Raw genomic sequence first — 22,613 nt, forward strand, 5'->3', positions numbered from 1 at the left:
AGGCCAGACACTATACAACTCTTAGGGGAAAACATAGGCAGAACACTCTATGACATAAATCACAGCAAGATCCTTTTTGACCCACCTCCTAGAGTAATGGAAATAAAAACAAAAATAAACAAATGGGACCTAATGAAATTTCAAAGCTTTTGCACAGCAAAGGAAACCATAAACAAGACGAAAAGACAACCCTCAGAATGGGAGAAAATATTTGCAAATGAAGCAACTGACAAAGGATTAATCTCCAAAATATACAGGCAGCTCATGCAGCTCAATATCAAAAAAAAGAAAACAACCCAATCAACAAATGGGCAGAAGACCTAAGTAGACATTTCTCCAAAGCAGATATACAGAGTGCCAACAAACACATGAAAGGATGCTCAACATTATTAAACATTAGAGAAATGCAAATCAAAACTACAATGAGGTATCACCTCACACCGGTCAGAATGGCCATCATCAAAAAGTCTACAGACCAGAAATGCTGGAGAGGGTGTGGAGAAAAGGGAACCCTCTTGCACTGTTGGTGGGAATGTAAATTGATACAGCCACTATGGAGAACAGTATGGAGGTTCCTTAAAAAACTACAAATAGAACTACCATATGACCCAGCAATCCCACTACTGGGCATATACCCTGAGAAAACCATAATTCAAAAAGAGTCATGTACCACAATGTTCACTGCAGCACTATTTACAATAGCCAGGACATGGAAGCAACCTAAGTGTCTATCGACAGATGAATGGATAAAGAAGATGTGGCACATATATACAATGTAATATTACTCAGCCATAAAAGGAAACAAAATTGAGTTATTTGTAGTGAGGTGGATGGACCTAGAGTCTGTCATAGAGAGTGAAATAAGTCAGAAAGAGAAAAACAAATACTGCATGCTAACACATATATATGGAATATAAAAAAAAAAATGGTTCTGAAGAACGTAGGGGCAGGACAGGAATAAAGATGCAGACGTAGAGAATGGACTTGAGGATATGGGGAGGGGGAAGGGTAAGCTGTGACAAAGTGAGAGAGTATCATGGACATATATACACTACCAAATGTAAAATGGACAGCTAGTGGGAAGCAGCCGCATAGCACAGGGAGATCAGCTCGGTGCTTTGTGACCACCTAGAGGGGTGGGAGAGGGAGGGTGGGAGGGAGGGAGACACAAGAGGGAGGGGATATGGAGATATATATATATGTATAGCTGATTCACTTTGTTATACAGCAGAAACTAACACACCATTGTAAAGCAATTATATTCCAATAAAGATGTTAAAAAATAAATAAATAAATAAATAAAATACAGGGAAGAGAAAAAAGTAGTTTAGAACAGTGAGCCCCCTCCTCTCAGTTAGGGATTGGTGGGAAAATATCCCCCAGCCCAAGTTTCCAGAAGCCAGCCAAGGGTCAACCTTTTAGGCAGGAATTTCTAAGGACAGGTTTGCTCTGATAACTCCTCTGCACAGGTAACCATGGCTATTTCCAGATGGTAGACTTTGGAGTAAAGGTTAAGTTTTAGTCTCCTGTGCAGCTTGTTATATAAATATTTCAATGGGCATATATAATTTCTATAAAAAATAAAGACATTATACTGGTTAAAAAAACAACCCAAACTACCAGATGTATCTTTCAAGGAAGGCATCTAAATGGTAAGTATGCATGAAATAGGAAAAGGCATCCTCAGTTCACATGTTTCTAATTTATGCTTGGAAATGAAATTATAATTTGCTTGGAAACTCAGTTACACATCCTAATTTATTAAATGTGATTACAGTTAATTTGGTTCCCAGGCAAACTGTAGACCTTGGCCATGAATACTGTAAAATGAGGAGAAAATCAGAAACATGTATTCGAAAATAGTCACTTTCCTATGAGTACACGTCCCTTTTGCTAAATTAGAGTCATCTTTACATATGTTTATCTCGGCTTCCTCTTCCTTGGCTTTTCTATTTATTTTGAAGGCAATTGTGACACACGGTATGAGGTTATCAAAGGTCAAATTCTCCACTGGGAGCGTCACTCCAGAATCATGCTGGAAGATCTCTGGAAGATCTCCAGGAACAAAAATAATTCCAAAACTTCAAAATTTTCTAGAGAATCAGGGACAGTTAGGACACTTGGTAGACCACCATTTCCCTCTCTCCCCCTCGTCCTGCATTTTGTTACTAGGAGCTACCAGGCATGTCTGTGAAGCCCCACGAAGGCTTTATATACTGACTCAGAAGCCAAACTGGCATTCTAGGTACTAGGAAGGTACTGATGAACAGAAGAAGAGCAGGACAGTTACGCCGCACCATGCTTCCAGTTTATGTCTCTACTAACAAACAGGTGACATCATTAAGCACTTTCATTTGTATTCAAACAGAGGTAGACACAGGAGGTAACGCAGGTACACACACGTGAGGTCAAAAGAGGATGAGACAAGGAGAAAGCTTTTACGATAGGCGGTCAACACTTAGCATGAGTTAACTGGGTAAGCGTGGTGTGGAAGGGCAGAGGGCTATTCTAGAAGGAAAGAATGACAAACACGAGGGCAGAAGCAAATACAGGGTACTCCATTCACGGCACGGCAACTACATCAGTAAGGCAGGAGCTGCATGCAGTGGTGACAACATCAGTGCCGCAAGTCTTGGTTTCTCCAAATGTACGAGGGGAATAATGATAATACTTACTGTGAACTATTACCCTAAGCGCTGACGTATATTGAACACTTGGCACAGGTTCTGCCACATAATCATGCTGAAATTAGTGCTAGCCCCGAAAAGAAGTATTACAGTTTTAAAACATCATTCTAGAAATTCTAGAAAAACGAAAAAACAATGAGAAACACAAGAGGTTAATTACAGATTACCTAAAATACTCGTATGAAAAATTTCTTTTGAGGAGGAATAAATTGTCAAGTTGTTAAATGTACAGATTTACTCTGATTTTTTCTAACGATTCCATCGCAGAGAATTTTGCAAATCCTGTCCCATCCAAGTTACAAGCAAAATCATACTTCAGAAAAGAAATACACTTTCACAGTCTTAGAAATTATAAAAGGTCTGTACCCCCAATTCCAACGTCATCGGGGGGGGGGGGGCATTCCCCGCACAAACACCAAGCAATTCTCAGACCCTCGCGGGGTGTTTACACAACTCAACTCAATCGTGACACTATCTTCCTGGAGACGGCATCAGACCCCACAGGTCGCGGGCTCAGTCCTACAGGACGACATCCCCTACTGCCTCTGCACAGGCCAGTTCCAAGTTCAGGCTGTCGCCTGTGCTTCTGACCAAAGGGCTACAGATTGGAGGTTCCGACAAGCCCCATTCAGGTTCAATTAGTTTGCCAGAGTGCCTCAGAGAAATCAGAGAAACATTTCACCTACTGTATGACCAGTTTCTTACAAAAGGACATAAGGCGGGAACGGCCAAACGGAAGCCGTGCACAGGGCACGGTACGGGGAAAGGACACAAGATACTCTTCCCAAATCTCCGCATGTTCACCAACCAGGAAGCTCTCTGAACCCGGTCCTCTGGGGGTTTGATGGAGGCCTCATTACTCGGGCATGACTGATCAGCTCATGGGCCGCTGAGGACTGAAGTCAATCTCCGGCTCTTCCCCCCTTCCCTTAAGTCAGAGGGTGGGAGGAAAGTTCCAACCCCTAACTACAGGGTTGCTCCCCTGGCAACCAGCCCCCTGTGAGCAGGGGCTTGGCCAAGGTCATCTCATTAAAGTAACAAGGCACCTTGTGAGAGCTCTCACCACTTAGGACATTCCCGAGGACCTCTGTGCCAAGAAGGGGGTCGAAGACCAAATGCATATATTTCTTCTTATAAATCGCAGGACCCCAGAAATCTTCCTTGAAATTTCTCTTCCTTTGTTTATACACTACTATATGGATAGCATACTTTTAGACTGATGGTACCATCGCAAAGTGAACTAGAAATTACTGTGAATAGAATGTTATTTCCTCATTATAATGTGCAAGGGAAAGTACAAATACCATAGGTTAGCAAAAGGGTTCTCAGCAGAAGTGACTTTTGCCCCACAGAGAGTATGGTAAGGCAAGGCCCGGAGACATCTTTTGGTCCTTACAACCGGGAGGGGAGTGCTCCTGGCATCTAGCGAGTGGGCAGAGCTCAGGGATGCCGCTACAGACCCCACAGTGCACAGGACAGCCTCATGGCAAAGAAGTATTTAACCAAAAACGTCAAGAGTGTCGGACTTCAAAGACTCCGGATGAGAGCAATATATTGATTCATTAGACGGAAAAGCGCAAATGTGAAGGGGAGATAAGCTTCCATCACTCTCTGGAGAAGTCCAGAAGCCTCTAGGAGACATTGAAACAGCAAAACCACGATGTCATAAGCACTGTCACAGACATGTACAAACCCCGCGAGAACAACAGGTAGCGCATAGTCAACACACGTCTCGACAGTGTCCAGCAGTGTGTCATGTGACAGGGACAAGGAGAAGGCAGTCACGGCTCTGCTGCCACTCTGCCCGCCTCTCAGGAGCGCTAAAACGTAAATAACCGTATCAGTTACTAAACACAGGAGAGACACGAGCTCACGTGAAGTTGTCAAAGGAGGCGCTCAGAAGATGTGACAGCTGTCTTAAATGAAGAAAGGCAGGAGTGAAGAGGACCGTCTGAATGTCACTGTCTTTTCAGCCATGAAGAACCAACTGTGCAAAACCAGAGTAGTCAGGGCACAGTCTGGAGAGCTTCAATTCATTTGGTTTATTTGCCCAAAACCCTCTACGTATGCCTGTTGAGGAACGTGGGGACTGACCTTCTGGAAACAACCATAAAACTGGACAGAATACACGGAACAGCAGACAATGGCCGACAGCTAGCACGGGGCTGTACGCCCTGAGACAGCACACAAATGAGGTGAGCCCGGAGACGGCCAACGATGCATGGCTGCGGGTAGGTTCAAGTCCACAGTGCGAGGAGGGGTGACCCAAAGGTCGTCCTGCAGCTCTTCTGAGTCGAGGAGAAAGAGACCAAAGTTTGAGGAGGCTGAAACGAGTAGGTCTTGTGGGCAGAAAACCAGGAAGGATGGAACTAGGCAAAGAGAAACCCAGAGAGCTGTGAGGGACCCCTCAAGTTTTGGGCTGAATACTGCTTTCTTTTAACATTCTTTTTTTTTTTTTTTTCATCTTCTTTTCCATTATGGTTTATCCCAGGACACTGAACAGAGTTCCCTGTGCTCTACAGTAGGACCTTGTTGTTTATCCATCCTACATGTCAACGCTCACATCTGCTAACCCCAAACTCCCACTCCACCCCTCTCCCAACCCCCTCCCCCTTGGCAGCCACAAGTCTGTTCTCTGTGCCCATTAAGTCTGTTTCTTGAACATGCGTGAGGTGAAAGCACACGAGACCGGGGAAGGAACAGACAGAAAGCACTAGAGCAGGCAATTCCTGGAGTTCTAAGCAGGCTACTACCTCACATTCTAACCGTCAGAGCAGAAAGGATACACGATACACAGGGCATCGGATAGAGTCCTCAGAAAAATATCAGTACAGTAACGGGGACAAATTAGCCCTAGACTAAAGGCTGCTCTGAATCTGCCCTCAGAAAGTTTAAACGCAAGTCTCTACAAAAGCAAACTGATCGCAAGTAACTACATGCCAGAACGATCGAATGCTTTTTACAAAATACAGCAAAATTCAGAACACGAAAATCTGACATCCAATCAAAAATCATCAGGCATGCTGGACTTCCCTGGTGGCTCCGTGGTTAAGAATCCGCCTGCCAAGGCAGGGGACACGGATTCGAGCCCTGGTCCGGGAAGATCCCACATGCCGCGGAGCAACTAAGCCCATGCACCACAACCACTGAAGCCGCGTGCCACAATTACTGAAGCCCACGTGCCTAGAGCCCGTGGTCCGTAGTAAGAGAAGCCACGGCAATGAGAAGCCCGCGCACAGCAACGAAGAGTAGCCCCTGCTTGCCGCAACTACAGAAAGCTTGTGCGTAGCAATGAAGACCCAAGGCAGCCAAAAATTATTTTTAAAAAAGTACTTAAAAAAAATCATCAGGCATGCAGAGAAGCAGGAAACTATGACACACAACCAAAAGGGAAATAGAGAATCTAAAGAAACAGAGCCAGAAACAACACAGGTGATGTAATTAGCAGGAAAGGACAGTTATCGATAAAAGGTTATTATAAATATGCTCTATATGCCCAGGAATGTAGAAGAAAACACGGACACAGAGAGGAGAGGAACAGAAGATGCAGGAAAGACCTGCATGGAACTTCCAGAAGTAAAAATGAAGGAACAAAAACATGACAGAGAGGATTGAAAAAGTGTCAGACACTGTAGAAGAAAAGATCACTTGATGGGAACCTGAAGACATAATGATAAAAACTATCAAAATGAAGCAGGCATTGGGGGAAAAAAATGAGCAAAAAACATGATCAGAGACTGACTGACCAGGAGACCATATAAAGTCCGTCATGTATATTTAGGGCCCCAGAAGACAGGACACAGAGGACGGGGCAGAAAAAAAATTGGCCCATGTGTTTAAAATTTGATTAAAATTATAAGCCCACAATTAGAAGAAACTTAGTGACCCCCAACAGAAGACACATAAAGGCCACCCCATCAAGGTATCCATAATCATATTAAAACTGGACACAGAAAGAAACACTTAAAAGCAGACAGAGATATAAACAGATTCTTTATAAACAGCTGGAAAAAAAAGAATGTCGGAGATTTTTCAGAAAATATACAAGACCAAAGAAAATGAAAAGATTTTTAAACAACTCACTTTTTAAAAATTGCTAACTGGAAATTCTGTACCCAGTGAAATACCTTCCGTCTGGGGACAGAGACAAACCGACAATTATAATTCTGCGTTTTGAATGATAAAAGTGTGAGGGTTTGATTTCTTTATGTATGTATGTATGGCTGCGTTGGGTCTTTGTTGCTGTGCGCAGGCTTTCTCTAGTTGCAGCGAGCGGGGGCTACTCTTCGTTGCGGTGCGTGGGCTTCTCACTGCCATGGCTTCTCTTGTTGCGGAGCATGGGCTCTAGGCACGTGGACTCAGTAGTTGTGGCACGTGGACTCAGTAGCTGTGGCTCGTGGGCTTAGTCGCTCCACGGCATGTGGGATCTGCCTAAGCACTGCACCACCAGGGAAGCCCTTCCACTTTTAAAAGACCATTTTCATCTGTTTATTTTCAATCATTATCAGCCACTGCACATTTTCTCTCTATAGAATACCACAGAAGAAATCACAAGACTTCATCAGTAGGCACCTCAAAGTGACAGCTTATAGGGAACCCCACTATCAAAGAAGGGGAATCCACACACTAGTCCTTCACCCAGCAGCATCTGCACTGCTGGGGAAACGGAGACTCTTGTGCCGAGAGCCCATGCCTGCTAAGACAGAATCTGCACTTTAGCAAGATTCCAGGTGACGTGTGTGAAGGACCAGGCCTGGGAAGCGCTGCTCTGGCCCCGGGGAGCTGCAGCTGGCATCTGCAGAAGCTGAGTCTCTCCATCGCTGCACTGAAACTTGATTCAAGCCTAGTTTCTGACTCCAGAAATCTGGGCTTTTCCCCCAACGAATCTCCCACTTCACACTCCCGATGACGATCATTTCCCCTCGGCTTATAAATGTATTCAAAGTCTTCTCAAGGTAAAAACACAAAAACCATTTCCCCCAAATCAAAGCCCCTGACCCAGCCACTTGTCTCTCCTCTTTCCCACCCAGGTGGTCTTAGGAAGGAACTTCAACTTGTGGACAGAGTTGTGTGCATCTGTTGTACATTTCCTCCTGTACATTTACTATTCGAGTGGGACCTTTTAAGGCTGTCTTCTACTGACCCGTCATAGAATTCCAAAGTGGCGACCTGGCCCTCCGCCATCATTATAAAAAGAGCTACTATTTATCCAGTGTCTGTTATGTTCAGACACTGTTTAAGTGCTTTACATGCATCTTTGATTTTTTACTTAAATTAGATGCTTTTGTAATTTCTATGATATTCCCCTAACTCCTTGTGTAGCTACCTGGCTAGTCCCTCTTTTGAGACAGGATAGGTCTTTAAATCATTCAAAAGAGCCTCCGGTCTCAGCCTCTTATAAATTTTCAAAACTCATCAATTCTCCTCAATAGAGTCTCATGGTATACTCCCCAGCAACACATAAAAATTCAATGAAAATTGAACCTCACTGTTTAAAAAAATGAAAAGAAAAAAAAGGCTGCATTCCATGGAGAACACGTTCCACCCAATGAATAATTTACTGAACGACCATAAAACGTCATTCAATATTCTTGATATCCTCATTTTCCAGGACTGTGAAATTTGATTTAATGAGGACAGCTTCCTTTATAAGATGATGGTAAAGGGAATCTCATAACGATTATAAAAATCTTCAGCATTCCTTGAAACGTTTCGATCCCATTACTCCCACCCTCACTAAGTGGAAAAGAAAACTTGGACCAAATCTGCACCTTGACCAAGGACCACAACCCAGACTATATCATTAATACTTTTCTTTACTATAAAAATATAAAAGGTAAATGTTTATCATTTGTAAAAAATAAAAGTTTACTCATTACAGTGATAAAAGCTAACGCTTTTGGGAAAATGTGCTACGTGCTGGTCTCCCCAGGCTCCATCCCTCTCAGCTAACCACCCCATTTCACGGAGAAAAGTGAAGCGTTGAGAGGGACACTTCCACGAATCCCCTTTCACGCCTATACACCGGAAGCCGGCCCGTGTGCTCTCATTCGCTACCTCGTCCTGCGACAAGGAGGCACGGTCCTTTACTGCCACGTCAAGCCTTCCTCACATGGTGCAGTGGACGCCACTGCCGTTTCAGGTCACGTGCTTCTGCAGTTCTCCCGTCTCCTCCAGCATCACACACCCTCTCTCTTCAGGACAGTTCCCATCCGCTTAGACTACGGGATGATTTCTTCACTCCAAACGTGATGTAATGTGGGGTTACCCTGCTCAGCCCTTCACCCACAACCTTCCACAGCGATCCGTGCTCTCTGAAATGTTCTCATACCCCCTCCTCTCTCCGTCTCTCCCTACCACTCCTCTGGAACACATCAATCAGGCTTTCTCTGCAGCCACCCGCTAACTCTGCTCTTGTTAAGGTTGACCGTGACCTGTGCATCACGGTATCCAGTGACCAATTTTCAGACCTCCACCGTCCTGCAGATGCAACTGATCACCTCTTCCTTCTTGAGAAGCTGTTGCCATGTGTCCTTTAGAACTCCACCCTCGCGTGGACCTTCTCCCATCTTAACAGCCCCCGCTGAGTCCACCAGCAGGACTGATTTAGGACATAACCCATGAAGCTCTTGTCCCTCTACCACTTCATCCAGCTTCATGACTTTAAATACCATCTATCCACCATGACATTTGTATGTCCAGCCTGACCTCTCAACTCCAGACTCATGTATCTATGTGCCCATGACACATCTCGAGAGGAGGTCTAATTTACGTCTCAGACACAGCATGCTCGACACCAAGCCTCTGGCCATCCTTTCTCCACCCCCTCGCCCACAAAACCTGTGCCTCTCACATACCCCACTTGTCAGTATCCGCTCAAGGTCATGCCCGCTCCCTCCCCCAGCTGTTCATGACAAAGACCCCGCCATCACCATCAACGCTTCATTCCCCCGATTCGTCCCAAGCAACGTGTCATCAGATTCTGTCGGCTCTACCTTCAGAATATGTGCTGCCCACTCCTGCCCACCTCCACCACTGCCACCCTGGACTAACCCACCAACATCTCTCTTCTGCTCAAGCACTCATACTGTACACGTAAGAAGAACCTGTGCTTCTTATCCACCAGTCATACACCTCAAGAGCCATCCTGGTGCCGCCCCCCTCAAATATGAACAACTCCCCTAAAGGGAGGACTCAGGAGCCGTACTATAATATAACTTTCTCAGGGAAGATATTCCAACAGAGCAAACCTTTTGAATAAAAATTGAGTCCCTCTTGTATACTGGACCTTAATTTAATGGACTCCGAACGATTCACTAGTTGACTCTTCAAAAGACTAGAGGTGACTGTATCATGAACCCCATGGTGTGGCACCCAAAGCCAGCTTTATTCTATTACGTTCTGGTATATCCCCAACCCCCAGGAAAGAAAAGACATGACTACGTTCGAAAATCAGCACCAAGGTCCATCTCCACTTGCCCTTCACGAGGATACTGTCATCAGGTCAGCTGTCGTTCTGGTCCACTGAAGCAAAAGACTTGTATTCACTTCTACGTGCTCGTCCTTCCCCCGGCACGCAAACATCGGGGGCAGGTTACATCCTTCTCCTGTTTAGCTCTCATCAGCTTCTTTCAGTACCTTTAACTCCTGCAGAGACATTCCCAGACAGGTGACGGCTCTGCCTGAGCTCCTGAAGCGATGCGTTTACTTAATACCCGAGATTTGAAGACGTAACACTGGGTTGTGGAGCAGCGGAGGCAGGACAAGTTTTGACAGCAAGAAGGGCAGTGTGATACATCTGACACCTTAGTTTCGAGGTGTCTTTCCGGTCACGTTGGAACATCCCACGGCCAAAGAGACCCTGTAGTAAGTAGTAAGGAGCCGTGTTCTTCCTTCAGTGCCTTGAAGTACCTTTAACTACCTATGATTCTGCATCATCAAAGCTTCCTTCTCATTGGAGAGTAAGCCTGTTCACACACAAATGGTTGGACCAACAATTTTACAAAAGAGATAGGCTCATTCATGGAGCAGGGGTAGACAGAGGTGTCTGGGATGGAGGACAGTGGGAAAGAAACGTTAACTAGAAGGCACACCCGCTCGATTTTAGATCTTACTCCTCTGCCTCTGAACCATGTCGTCTTGGGCCAATAAAACATTTTCTCCTTGTGTGCTGATTTCACTGCCCATAAAGTTCGCCTAGTAAAATTCAGACCTAACTTCTAAGAATTGCTATGAAATCAAATGGAGTCATATGGGAAAATATTTTGAAAATCAAAAAGCACAAAGAAATGAATCAATAATGCCATCTGTGGCAGAGTGAAAGCCTCTTTTTTATTCCTAATTTCATCCTGACCAGGACTGGATCGATGAAAATCCAGGCTGATCGAATGACAAGCTCAGTATCAACAATGGATGCTTCCCTCACTGACTGACCCCTGACGCAGGTGAGGTCTCAGCTTTCCATGACCCTTACTGCACATTTCATACGGCCAAGGTTGACATCTCAGCTGACATCCTACTAGGGTGGGGATATTATGAAGTCAAACACATCAGAATTAAAGATGGGAGGTGTTTCATCAGCAAGAAGCCCATTCATAAACGAAGACGTATCAGGTGTCATCAAAACTAAGACAACAGGGGCCTTCTCGGATGGCGCAGTGGTTAAGAATCCGCCTGCCAGTGCAGGGGACACAGGTTCGAGCCCTGGTCCAGGAAGATTCCACCTGCCGCGGAGCAACTAAGCCCGTGTGCCACAACTACTGAGCCTGTGCTCTAGAGCTCGTGAGCCACAACTACTGAGCCTACGTTCTAGAGCCTGTGAGCCACAATTACTGAAGCCCGTGCGCCTAGAGCCTGTGCTCCACAACAAGAGAAGCCACTGCAATGAGAAGCCCGCGCACCGCAACAAACAGTAGCCCCCGCTCGCTGCAACTAGAGAAAGCCCGCACGCAGCAACGAAGACCCAACACAGACAAAAATAAATAAATAAATTTATCTTTTAAAAAAAGAACGAAACTAAGACAACAACAGCTGTAACACACGTGACTATTTTATATACCATTAACAAGGAAAAAGGACATGTTCATTTATAATTCAAGATTACATCAGTTGTAAGAAAAACACATTTAAACATGGGAAAACATGCATTTTACGACTAGTATGAAAAACTGTAATAGTTTATCATGTTTCGTAAGGTTTTATAAAAGTAAGAGGAAGGGGCTAATGGCTAGTTAATAAACTAAAGCAATGAAGCACAATCTATCTATGTCTCTATCACGGAAAATACCACGTTTCATAAAAGGCCACATGAGAAATCATCCCTTGTGAATCAGAGAAATCATCCCTTATGATTCAGATCTAGGCTTGAGAGACACCCATAGCCTTGGGCTGTCATTTATCCCAAACATTAAAAGGTGAACAGAGTGTCCTAATACTCTGTGTACCAGAACTGCCTCTTTTTTCTGTAAGCTACATCAGGATCCCACAGGGTTCTTGAGACAAGATGTTTATCTTAATTTGCCCCCAAAGATTCATACTGGAGACTTTCCCAATGAATGCTGATGGTGACTTTTGTCAGAGTTCATACGTTATCCAAAGGCAGAAAACATATTCTGGAGTGAACCCTATGATGAGTTAATAAACGTGAAAAATTAAAAGAAAAAGATTCCTGTTCTAATATACTTCACTATGTCATTAAAAAAAATAACATTGTTAACTCTGCCATCAGCCTGAAAAAGTAGCAAAAGTACAACTGTATAGATAGTCATATGAGAAGTTAAAGAGATCACTACATGAGGAGGCCACGAATGGATTCTAGGTATGTTATTATTAACATGCCCCTGAAAATCCTTTCCACATAGCAGAACTTCATGACTAAAATTACCAAGAAAATACTTTCTGTCTAGAAATTGGTGCTGGTAATACAGACTAAGAAATCATGACAGTCTGAATGGTCAGGTAGGTTGTGTGATATCATCGTGACTGTGGTTCTTCTTAGAGCAGGAGTTGGAACACGCTTTCTGTAAAGGGCCAGACTTCCTGTAAAGTTTCCACTTTGTGGACCATATGATATATCACGACTACCCAACTCTGCTGTTGTAACACAAGAGCAGCCGTACATGATACATTAAAAAAAAAAACTGGTTTGGCCAAGTTCCAATAAAACTTTACTTACAAAAACAAGAGGCAGACCAGGTTTGCTGTGTGGGGTGTTGTTTGCAAGCTCATGCCTTAGAAGATAAAGCTCAGACCATCTTGCAAATATATACATGGGGCCAAATATATCTAACAGTCTAGTTGTTTCTGTTGGAGCAGAATAAAACCTGGAGTCCTTCTGGGTCCGAACTCTTACCAAGGGAAAGCTTAGCTTCCTGACAACATGGAACTTGTACGCATCCTTAATACATAATGTGGTAACCAGGGGCATGGACGGGTCTGTCTCGATGAATGACTAGCCTGAAAAATACTGAAACAGGGATGAGTCCTTTCAGGATTCAGTCTGTTTAAGCATAATAGTCAGACATTTACTGCAAGATAAAACAGAAGCAAAAAAACGCAGAGCGAGATAAGAACAATCGAAGCAGCTAAAATCGCACATTAAGGCTTTGAGTTATTGGACCAGCGGGCTGAGGTCTCTCCACAAAGTCCCTCACATTAACTGGCGTCTGTTTTCCCCACCTTTCAAGTTCCAATTAACCTTTCTGCCAACAGCAGATCGCAATTTGTACACACGAGTCCCATTTTAATAAACCGACGTGGTTCAGATGTCCTCACGGTTATTTCAGAGAGAACGGCAATTACAGAAGCCCACTATCACATCTGGAATTTCAGAGAGAAAGGTTTCAAATATATCTCCCTTCTCAGGGATCAGATGTAAAACTATCAACACAGAGTCAGCGGTATTAAGGGATCATGTGTTTACCAAGCGAAGAGCAGGGCACATCTTGTTCCTCTAGATCCTACAGCAGCATATATATGTACAGCTTGTGTACAGAACAGAATACAAAGTAAAGTAGGAGTGCACTTTATAGAATGCAGGAGACACAGGGATGGCCTTACTGCCCTTGTCTTTGCACAGATTCATCAGTTTTGTTTATTGCTTGTTTGTTTCCATTTCTGATCAAACTTCCCTGTTCTATGTCTCAAGGGACCTGAATCCCTCCACAGCCTAGAATGAGCCCCACCGAGTCATGACCTGCGCTGGTGTAATACCTCCGTGTGTGTGTGTGTGTGTGTATGTCTGCTTCTAACCAATAGAATATGGCCAAGGTGAAGAACTGTCACTCCTGAGATTACGTCGTGTTATATAAAATTCCGTCTCAGCAGACTGGAAAGCAGGATTCTGGCCTTAAAGAAGTACATAGCTGTTTTGTGACCTGCCAATGAAGGGGGCCACATGGGGAGGGACCACGGGCAACTTCTAGGAGCTAAGAGTGTACTCCAGCCAAGAGTCATCAAGGAAACAGGACCGCAGTCCTACAACTGCAAGGAAGTGAATTCTGCTGACAATTGCAATGAGCTTACAAGCAGATTCTCCTACAGTCGAGCCCCCAGATGAGAATGCAGCCCGGCCAACACCTTGATTACAGACTTGACAGATGCTGGGCAGAGAATGCAGTTAAGCTGTGCCCAAACTCCTGACCCAAAGAAACTGTGTGCTGTGTTCAGCCACTAAGTTTGGGGGTCATTTTTTATGCAGGAAGAGGTAAGTAATATAAAGAAACATTCATGTGAACGGCAGGTAAGCATGTTTCCTGGGGAAGTTTGGATTGGATCCCTAAAGAAGCCTGAAGATATTCTGGAAAACCTGAAGTGTAATATGTCAGCTCCCTTGAGGGAGGGCAGAAGCCATGATTTATGCTCCTCTGCGTCATCTCCAACGTCCAGAAAAGGACAAGATACAAAAAGACATAGGAGAGCTCTTCTATCTGATTTGACACTAAATCACTAGCTTAGCTGTGTGTGTCAGTAGCAGAGCAATTGGCTATGTAACTTCAAATACCTGCCAGTCCTACGTATTATCGCATTTTGAAGTTCACGACTACAAAGTGCTTCCAAAGACTTCACTTATGGTCAAATCCTCAGCCCCCAGGTACTTCTGGCAACAGATGTCATTATGTAAGAGTTTGCAAATCACCCATATTCCAGCCAGTCACAAAATGCTGAGTAGAAGCTTTTGGAGCAAAATAAAACTGAGATTAGGAAGATCACGTATTGATTACGTTAGCAGTTGAGAAACACTTCCATTCTAGCTTTCCAAAACAACACTAAACACTTTTCTAAAATAACCCTGTAACACAGTGAGCCCCAGTAACCGTCCAAGGGGAATCCAGCCACAGCAGCACATGGACATGGGGAGAGGGGTCAGAGATGGAGCTGAGAGGCAGTCTTGCCACCTGCAGTGGGGGAGCCATGTGACTTGATAATTTCCAGCTTCCCAGGCTTCCACGCTTCCACACACAGCTCTGTGGACTTACAGTGTGCCCTGCTTATCTCCATGCTTGTCGGGAAGGTCAGACGGTATCAGGACTGAGGATGTATTTCACGCACCTTAAAATTGATGGAGCTGGGGCTTCCTTGGTGGCTCAGTGGTTAAGAATCTGCCTGCCAATGCAGGAGACACAGGTTCGATCCCTGGTCCAGGAGGATCCCACATGCTGTGGAGCAACTAAGCCTGTGCGCCACAACTACTGAGCCCACGAGCCACAACTACTGAGCCCATGTGCCACAACTACTGAAGCCCACGCACCTAGAGCCTGTGCTTCACAAGAGGAGCCACGGCAGTGAGAAGCCCGTGCACCGCAACGAAGAGCAGCCCCCGCTCGCTGCAACTAGAGAAAGCTGGCGCACTGCAACGAAGACCCAACACGGCCAAAAATAAATAAATTAATTAAAAACAAACAAACAAAAAACCGATGGCGCTGTTATGACCCCAGGCCTACAGGCATGTTTGCAGAACGGAATCTGTGTGCCCTCCAAGGTGAAACGCAGGCAACAGGACCCCCTCGGCAGCTCCCGCACGTGGGCGGGACCAGACCACCGTGTCTGTTTGGAGAAGCTCGGAAGTGCCCTACCAGCCCCTCATTCCACTCAGAGAAGCCCTGCAGCGCCCCTTCCCTCTGATGCCGCGCGGGCATGTCTGCTGGCGCTCCCTCGCCACCACCCTCCACGGTGTTGCTTTGGTCCCCAGAGTGGACTCTTCCGACTCTTGTGCTCACGGCCCTTGCGGGCTTTCCGACCGCTCTTACTCTGAGCGGCCACCGTGCCGTCAGCCTGGCTGCTTCACGGCAGGTCCCTGGGTCCCTGGTTTGCCCTGGAAGAGACAGTGCAGCAAAGCAGCCCTCCCCCTCTTCAGCACAACTGATGATTTTAGACAGTGGTGGTCTGGGACAGCAACGCTCTATCATCTACCCGAGAGCACGGGGAAAGTACGGTGCCTTCCATACGGGAAAACGTGGGCAAGCCTCAGCCCAGAGTATGGGCTGCCCAGAGGGTGAACAGCCAGGGGAAAATCTCTGAGAAACCCCACCGCTAATAAAAGGGCGGCTTCCTCCAAAAGCATGAGAATCATCAGGCCGAGAATCGCCCACAGAAGAGGCATAACGTGAGGTGGGAGGAGGGCAACGGCTGGAACCCTTCTTCACTGGTGATTAACTAATAATGGAAGCAGCGGGTGGCTAGGTTTTAAGAGTCTCGAGAATTTTTTTAATGTGAATTTACACACACATGCACACACACACACACCTGAAGGAAAGTGAACTTCCCCAGCCCCAGAACATGATGCTCTCCCATGCCAAGGACCCACTGGCACGTGGTCAGCCTGCAACTGTGTCCCGAGTGTCCATGGCTGTGTACGGGGCCTCTTACCTCACAGAAGCTCTGGCACTGCTGCTTCCGCAGATCCCAGGACACCTTGCAGGGCTCCAGGCACTAGGAGAGATGCACAGTGAAAACCAATCAGTTAACACGGGAAAAAAACAAAGCCCAAAAGGAAAGAACCCGCCTGTGCACACTCCTGACTTCTCAGGGCCTACTTTTCCTAGTGACTTTAGGAAATCCAATTAATCAACAGCTCATCGTAACTGTGCGTATCCTAGGAATCCAAGACAAGAGCATCATGACCGAGCAGGGACAGAAAGACATACGTTTCCACACAATCGAAAAAGGAAAGCTGCAGATTCTGGAGGCGACATGCAGGAGAAGCAGGTGTACTCACTGACAGGCACAGCAGTTTGGATATTTATTTTTATTCAGTAAAAAATAGTTTCTAAAGGTTGTTGTTACAGATGAATTTTTTCCTCGTCAACCTTAACGATAACTTGCTTTTAAATTGACAACATAGGGTTTTTTTGAATATTCTTCTGTAAGTGACTGAAGTATTGCATTAAATATATGTATTTGTATATATATATATATATATATATATATATATATATATCACACCCATTATTGTTAACTCATGTGTTTATCTCAGTGAATCCAGCAGCGTTCACATTTACCCAGTTTAATTACTCTATTAAAATGTATGGAGTAAGCCTGAGTATGAGACTCTCCCATAAGAGCTTCAGAATACAGTTTGAATACATATATGTAATTTACATATAGGATTTAATAAATCAAAGGTAATAGCCAGGATCCACTGCTCAGTAACAACTGTAATAATAAATAATATATTATTGAATGAACAAAGTATATATACGTGTAAATGTAGGTTTTATATACGTACTACTATATATAACGTATAATTATAACACTTAAAATATAGTACTATATATACTATCTATATAATATATTGTAATAAATAAGAGATAACAGCCAGGCCTCATGATTGAAATTAAAATCTTACATTCATATGAATGGATATTTGATTCTCCAAATTATATTTTAATGCAAATTTTAATTAGTACAAATTAATCATCTCGTAGAGTGAAATGACAGTTATCTAAATATTGGCATACCCTGGTTCCCATAAGCTCATGACTATTCTATGTATCTGACTTTCATTATTGATAAATTCTCCAGTTGATATCAAATTTCTCAGTTAAATTTCAGACATATATAATGTAGAATTCAGAACATACACCTGTACTATATTTTCACTTTACTTTCTAGCAACCTCCCTGTTGTAAAATAAAGATACAGTTTAAAGATGAACTGGAAGACTCTATGGTGAAATTTACTTTGCAAATGTCCACTGCTATTTTTTTCAATCAAAAATGCATATATGAAAACAAACTACTGACTGTATCAACTGTCAGTCTGTCACAGCACTGCTCTCAAAGTGCGATAAATGACCAGTAATATGAGCATCACCTTGGAGTTCATGGGAAAGGCACCAGGTGTACAGAGTCTAGCGAGTTCTCCTGAAAATCTTGGTGCTTACGCTAAACTTTAAAAAGAACTGCCTTACTGTGGTAAACATTTCCCAATATATGTGTGTATCAAATCATCACACTGTACACTTTAAACTTACACAACGTTATATATGTTACTTATATCTCAATAAAGCTGGGGGAGAAAAAGAACTGCTGTAGAATTTGATGAAAACAGGGTCTGTAATGGCTCTTTCCTGGTTCATGTAAGTATCATTTAAGAATCAGTCTACTGCTTGTGCGAATATTCTAGATTTTATATCCTTTAATGTTGCATATGAACAATTCATTTTTAGTTATTTTAATTAAAAAAACTTGAGCTCGTCAATGATGCTTTTCCAAGACCTATATAAGCTTGTCCCAAGTCTATTAGTGTTCACCTCTTCCAAGCATGTTCTAAAACAAATGTACAATTTTTCACCAATATAACGATACTAAAAGAATACCATTTTTCTAATAGCAATGAAATAGTTTAAAACTTGTCTACCTTACATAGTTCATGAGCCCCCTAAAGAGTGAGTTTTGTTTCCTAAAGGTACAGCCAATGCCTTACCCCACAGAGTTATCCTTATTTGTTGCAAGACATTGGCTCCTAGCCTAAAAACTTTACTGGTCATTTAATAAATACGCTTACACCTAACTCCTTCTCAAGACTACTTGAAATGAATAAGTGGCACTCTTTAAAATACTTTGCAATTTTTTCATTTGAAGAAGTGGCCTACAACGGAGCAGGACCGCACCACAAGACCTGGGGAGTTTTCACGGACAGAGGCTCAGCTACTTACAAGTTAAGTATCTGTCATTTCACTCGGGAAACATCCAACAAGCATTTATTCCATATAAAAACTGTTCAGTGCCATGTGGCTAAAAATGTCTCAGAATAATTATGTGATTCTTGCTTTCTGTCACTGCTGAACATGTAAACTATGAAAACAAGATATTACATGTATACAGTTGCATTTTCATAACTAGAGACATGCATGAGTGCATTAAAAAAGTCAGTCCTTTGTGATGTCCATGATTCCAAATAACCATATTCCTGACAACTTGTGGAATAAATGCCTTATAAAAACTAGATATCATTTACAAAAGTGGGCAAAGTTCTGAAATGCTAACAGCAGCAATACGTAATGCACTTGTCTTCTTGTTAATCCAGAATCGCCATCTGTCAAGTCTAGCATTGGTATATACAATTCATTTAAAGTTCTATTTTAATTGCATGCTTGCCTCATTTCTAGTCACCACTAATCAGTAGCAGCTGAAGATACATCTCAAAATGCTACTAATGACAGCCAACATTTTCTTTTAGTAATCCTCGGTGAAAACTACCTGACCAGAACAGCGTAGATGTAAACATTTACGTAAATCTTGGCAGGATAAATTTTCCACAGCTCTATTTCTTTACGGTGCTACTGGCCAGGTAAAATGATTTCAACAAAAGCCAAAGAGGAAAAAAATGACAGCCATTTCTCTCGCACTTTGAACAAGAAGAAAACACTTTCTATTTCTCCAAGTAATAATAAAAATAAAGTACTGCCAAAAAAAGGTAGTCGTAAAACTCGCTTCCATGTGTGAAGGGAGTAGAAGAGAAGTAATACTACAAGCAACAACTGCAACTCTAAGGGCCGTGATCACATACTGCGTCAAACTACAAAAACAAACAAACAAACAAAAACAGTAATCAAAGTTAGTATTTTAGCAAGTGGTTTAGCCTTTCAAGTTTTAGGCTGATCAACTGTTTGAAATCATTTCCTCCTAGGCTACTGCTTCCCAATGAAGAAAAACTTCACATTTCAGAGAAACTTAAAAAAAAAAAAAAAAGGTTGAGCCAGCTAATCACATTGATCATCATTTGGAATGTAGCTATCAATTTTTTTTTTACTTAATCTAGAAAGAGACATTCACAATATCACTTGCTCAGATGATAATTGTATATTAAATTTATATTTTTTAAATGTTCAGTAATAGAGATTGGTTCAAGATGGTGGAGTAAAAGGACAAGTACTCCCTCCCTCTTGCAAGAGCAACAGAAACACAACTAACTGCTGAATAATCATCGACAGGAAGACACTAGAACTCACCAAAAAAGATACCCCACATCCAAAGACAAAGGAGAAGCTGCAGTGAAACAGTAGGAGGGGCGCAATCACAATAAAATCAAATCCCGTAACCGCTGGGTGGGTGATTCACAGACTGGAGAATAATTATACCACAGAAGTCCACCACCGGAGTGAAGTTCTAAGCTACATGTCAGGCTTCCCAACCTGGGGGTCAGGAAATGGGAGGAGGACTTCCCAGAGAATCAGACTTTGAAGGCTACTGGGATCTGACTGCAGGACTTTAAAGGTCTGGGGGAAACGGAGACACTCTTGGAGGTCACACACAAAGTAGTGTGCACATCGGGACCCAGGGGAAGGAGCAGTGACCCCACAGGAGACTGAACCAGACCTACCTGCTAGTGTTGGAGTGTCTGTTGCAGAGGCAGGGGGTGGCTGTGTCTCATCATGAGGACAAGGACACTGGCAGCAGAAGTTCTGGGAAGTACTCCTTGGTGTGAGCCCTCCTAGAGTCCTTCATTAGCCCCACCAAAGAGCCCAGGTAGGCTCCAGAGTTGGGTCACCTCAGGCCAAACAACCAACAGGGAGGGAACCCAGCCCCACCCATCAGCAGACAAGCGGATTAAAGTTTTACTGAGCTCTGCCCACCAGAGCAACAGCCAGCTCTACCCACCACCAGTCTCTCCCATCCGGAAACTTCCACAGGCCTCTTAGATAGCCTCATCCACCAGATGGCAGACAGCAGAAGCAAGAAGAACGATAATCCTGCAGCCTGTGGAACAAAAACCACATCCACAGAAGGAGAGACAAGATCAAAAGGCAGAGGGCTCTGTACCAGATGAAGGAACAAGAAAAAACCCCAGAAAAACAACTAAATGAAGTGGAGATAGGCAACCTTCCAGAAAAAGAATTCAGAATAATGACAGTGAAGATGATCCGGGACCTCGGAAAACGAATGGAGGCAAAGATTGAGAAGATGCAAGAAATGTTTCACAAAGACCTAGAAGAATTAAAGAACAAACACCTAAAAGAATTAAAGAACAAACAAACAGAGATGAACAATACAATAACTGAAATGAAAAACACACTAGAAGGAATCAATAGTAGAATAACTTAGGCAGAAGAACGGATAAGTGACCTGGAAGACAGAATGGTGAAATTCACTGCCATGGAACAGAATAAAGAAAAAAGAATGGAAAGAAATGAAGAGAGGCTAAAAGACCTCTGGGACAACATTAAACGCACCAACATTCACATTATAGGGGTCCCAGAAGGAGAAGAGAGAGAGAAAGGACCCGAGAAAATATTTGAAGAGATTATAGTCAAAAACTTCCCTAACATGGGAAATGAAATAGCCACCCAAGTCCAGGAAGTGCAGAGAGTCCCAGGCAGGATAAACCCAAGGAGAAACATGCCGAGACACATAGTAATCAAATTGGCAGAAATTAAAGACAAAGAAAAATTATTAAAAACAACAAGGGAAAAACAACAAATAACATACAAGGGAACTCCCATAAGGTTAACAGCTGATTTCTCAGCAGAAACTCTACAAGCCAGAAGAGACTGACATGATATATTTAAAGTGATGAAAGGGAAGAACCTACAACCAAGATTACTCTACCAGGCAAGGATCTCATTCAGATTCCATGGAGAAATCAAGAACTCTACACACAAGGAAAAGCTAAGAGAATTCAGGACCACCAAACAAGCTCTACAACAAATGCTACAGAAACTCCTCTAAGTAGGAAACACAAGACAAGAAAAGGACCTACAAAAACAAACCCAAAACAATTAACAAAATGGTAATAGGAAGATACATATGGATAATTACCTTAAATGTGAATGGTTTAAATGCTCCAACCAAAAGACACAGGCTCACTGAATGGATACAAAAACAAGACCCATATATATGCTATCTACAAGAGACCCACTTCAGACCTAGGGACACATACAGACTGAAAGTGAGGGGACGGAAAAAGATATTCCATGCAAATGGAAATCAAAAGAAAGCTGGAGTAGCAATACTCACATCAGATAAAATAAACTTTAAAATAAAGAATGTTATAAGAGACAAGAAAGGATACTACATAATGATCAAGGGATCAATCCAAGAAGAAGATATAACAATTACAAATATATATGCACCCAACATAGCAGCACCTCAATACATAAGGCAAATGCTAACAGCTATAAAAGAGGAAACTGACAGGAACACAATAATAGTGGGGGACTTTAACACCTCACTTGTTAAATGGACAGATCATACAGACAGAAAATTCATAAGGAGACACGAGCTTTAAATGACACAATAGACAAGACAGATTTAATTGATATTTATAGGACATTCCATCCAAAAACAGCAGATTACACTTTTGTGTCAAGTGAACATGGAACATTCTCCAGGATAGATCACATCTTCGGTCACTAATCAAGCCTTGGTAAATTTAAGAAAACTGAAATTGTATCAAGCATCTTTTCCGACCACAATGCTGTGAGAT

General features: G+C 43.2%; 1 protein-coding gene across 1 annotated transcript in view; it reads right to left on the minus strand.

The window, feature by feature from the left end:
• Positions 1-22,613, minus strand: part of ANOS1 (anosmin 1) — a 190,055-nt gene that overhangs the window by 62,868 nt on the left and 104,574 nt on the right. The window contains exon 3 of the mRNA XM_079910394.1: positions 16,554-16,616. Coding sequence (XP_079766520.1) covers positions 16,554-16,616 — 63 coding nt within the window. The remainder of the gene's footprint in view (positions 1-16,553; positions 16,617-22,613) is intronic.

This window comes from Stenella coeruleoalba, assembly GCF_951394435.1.
Source record: "Stenella coeruleoalba genome assembly, chromosome: X".
Taxonomy (NCBI): domain Eukaryota; kingdom Metazoa; phylum Chordata; class Mammalia; order Artiodactyla; family Delphinidae; genus Stenella; species Stenella coeruleoalba.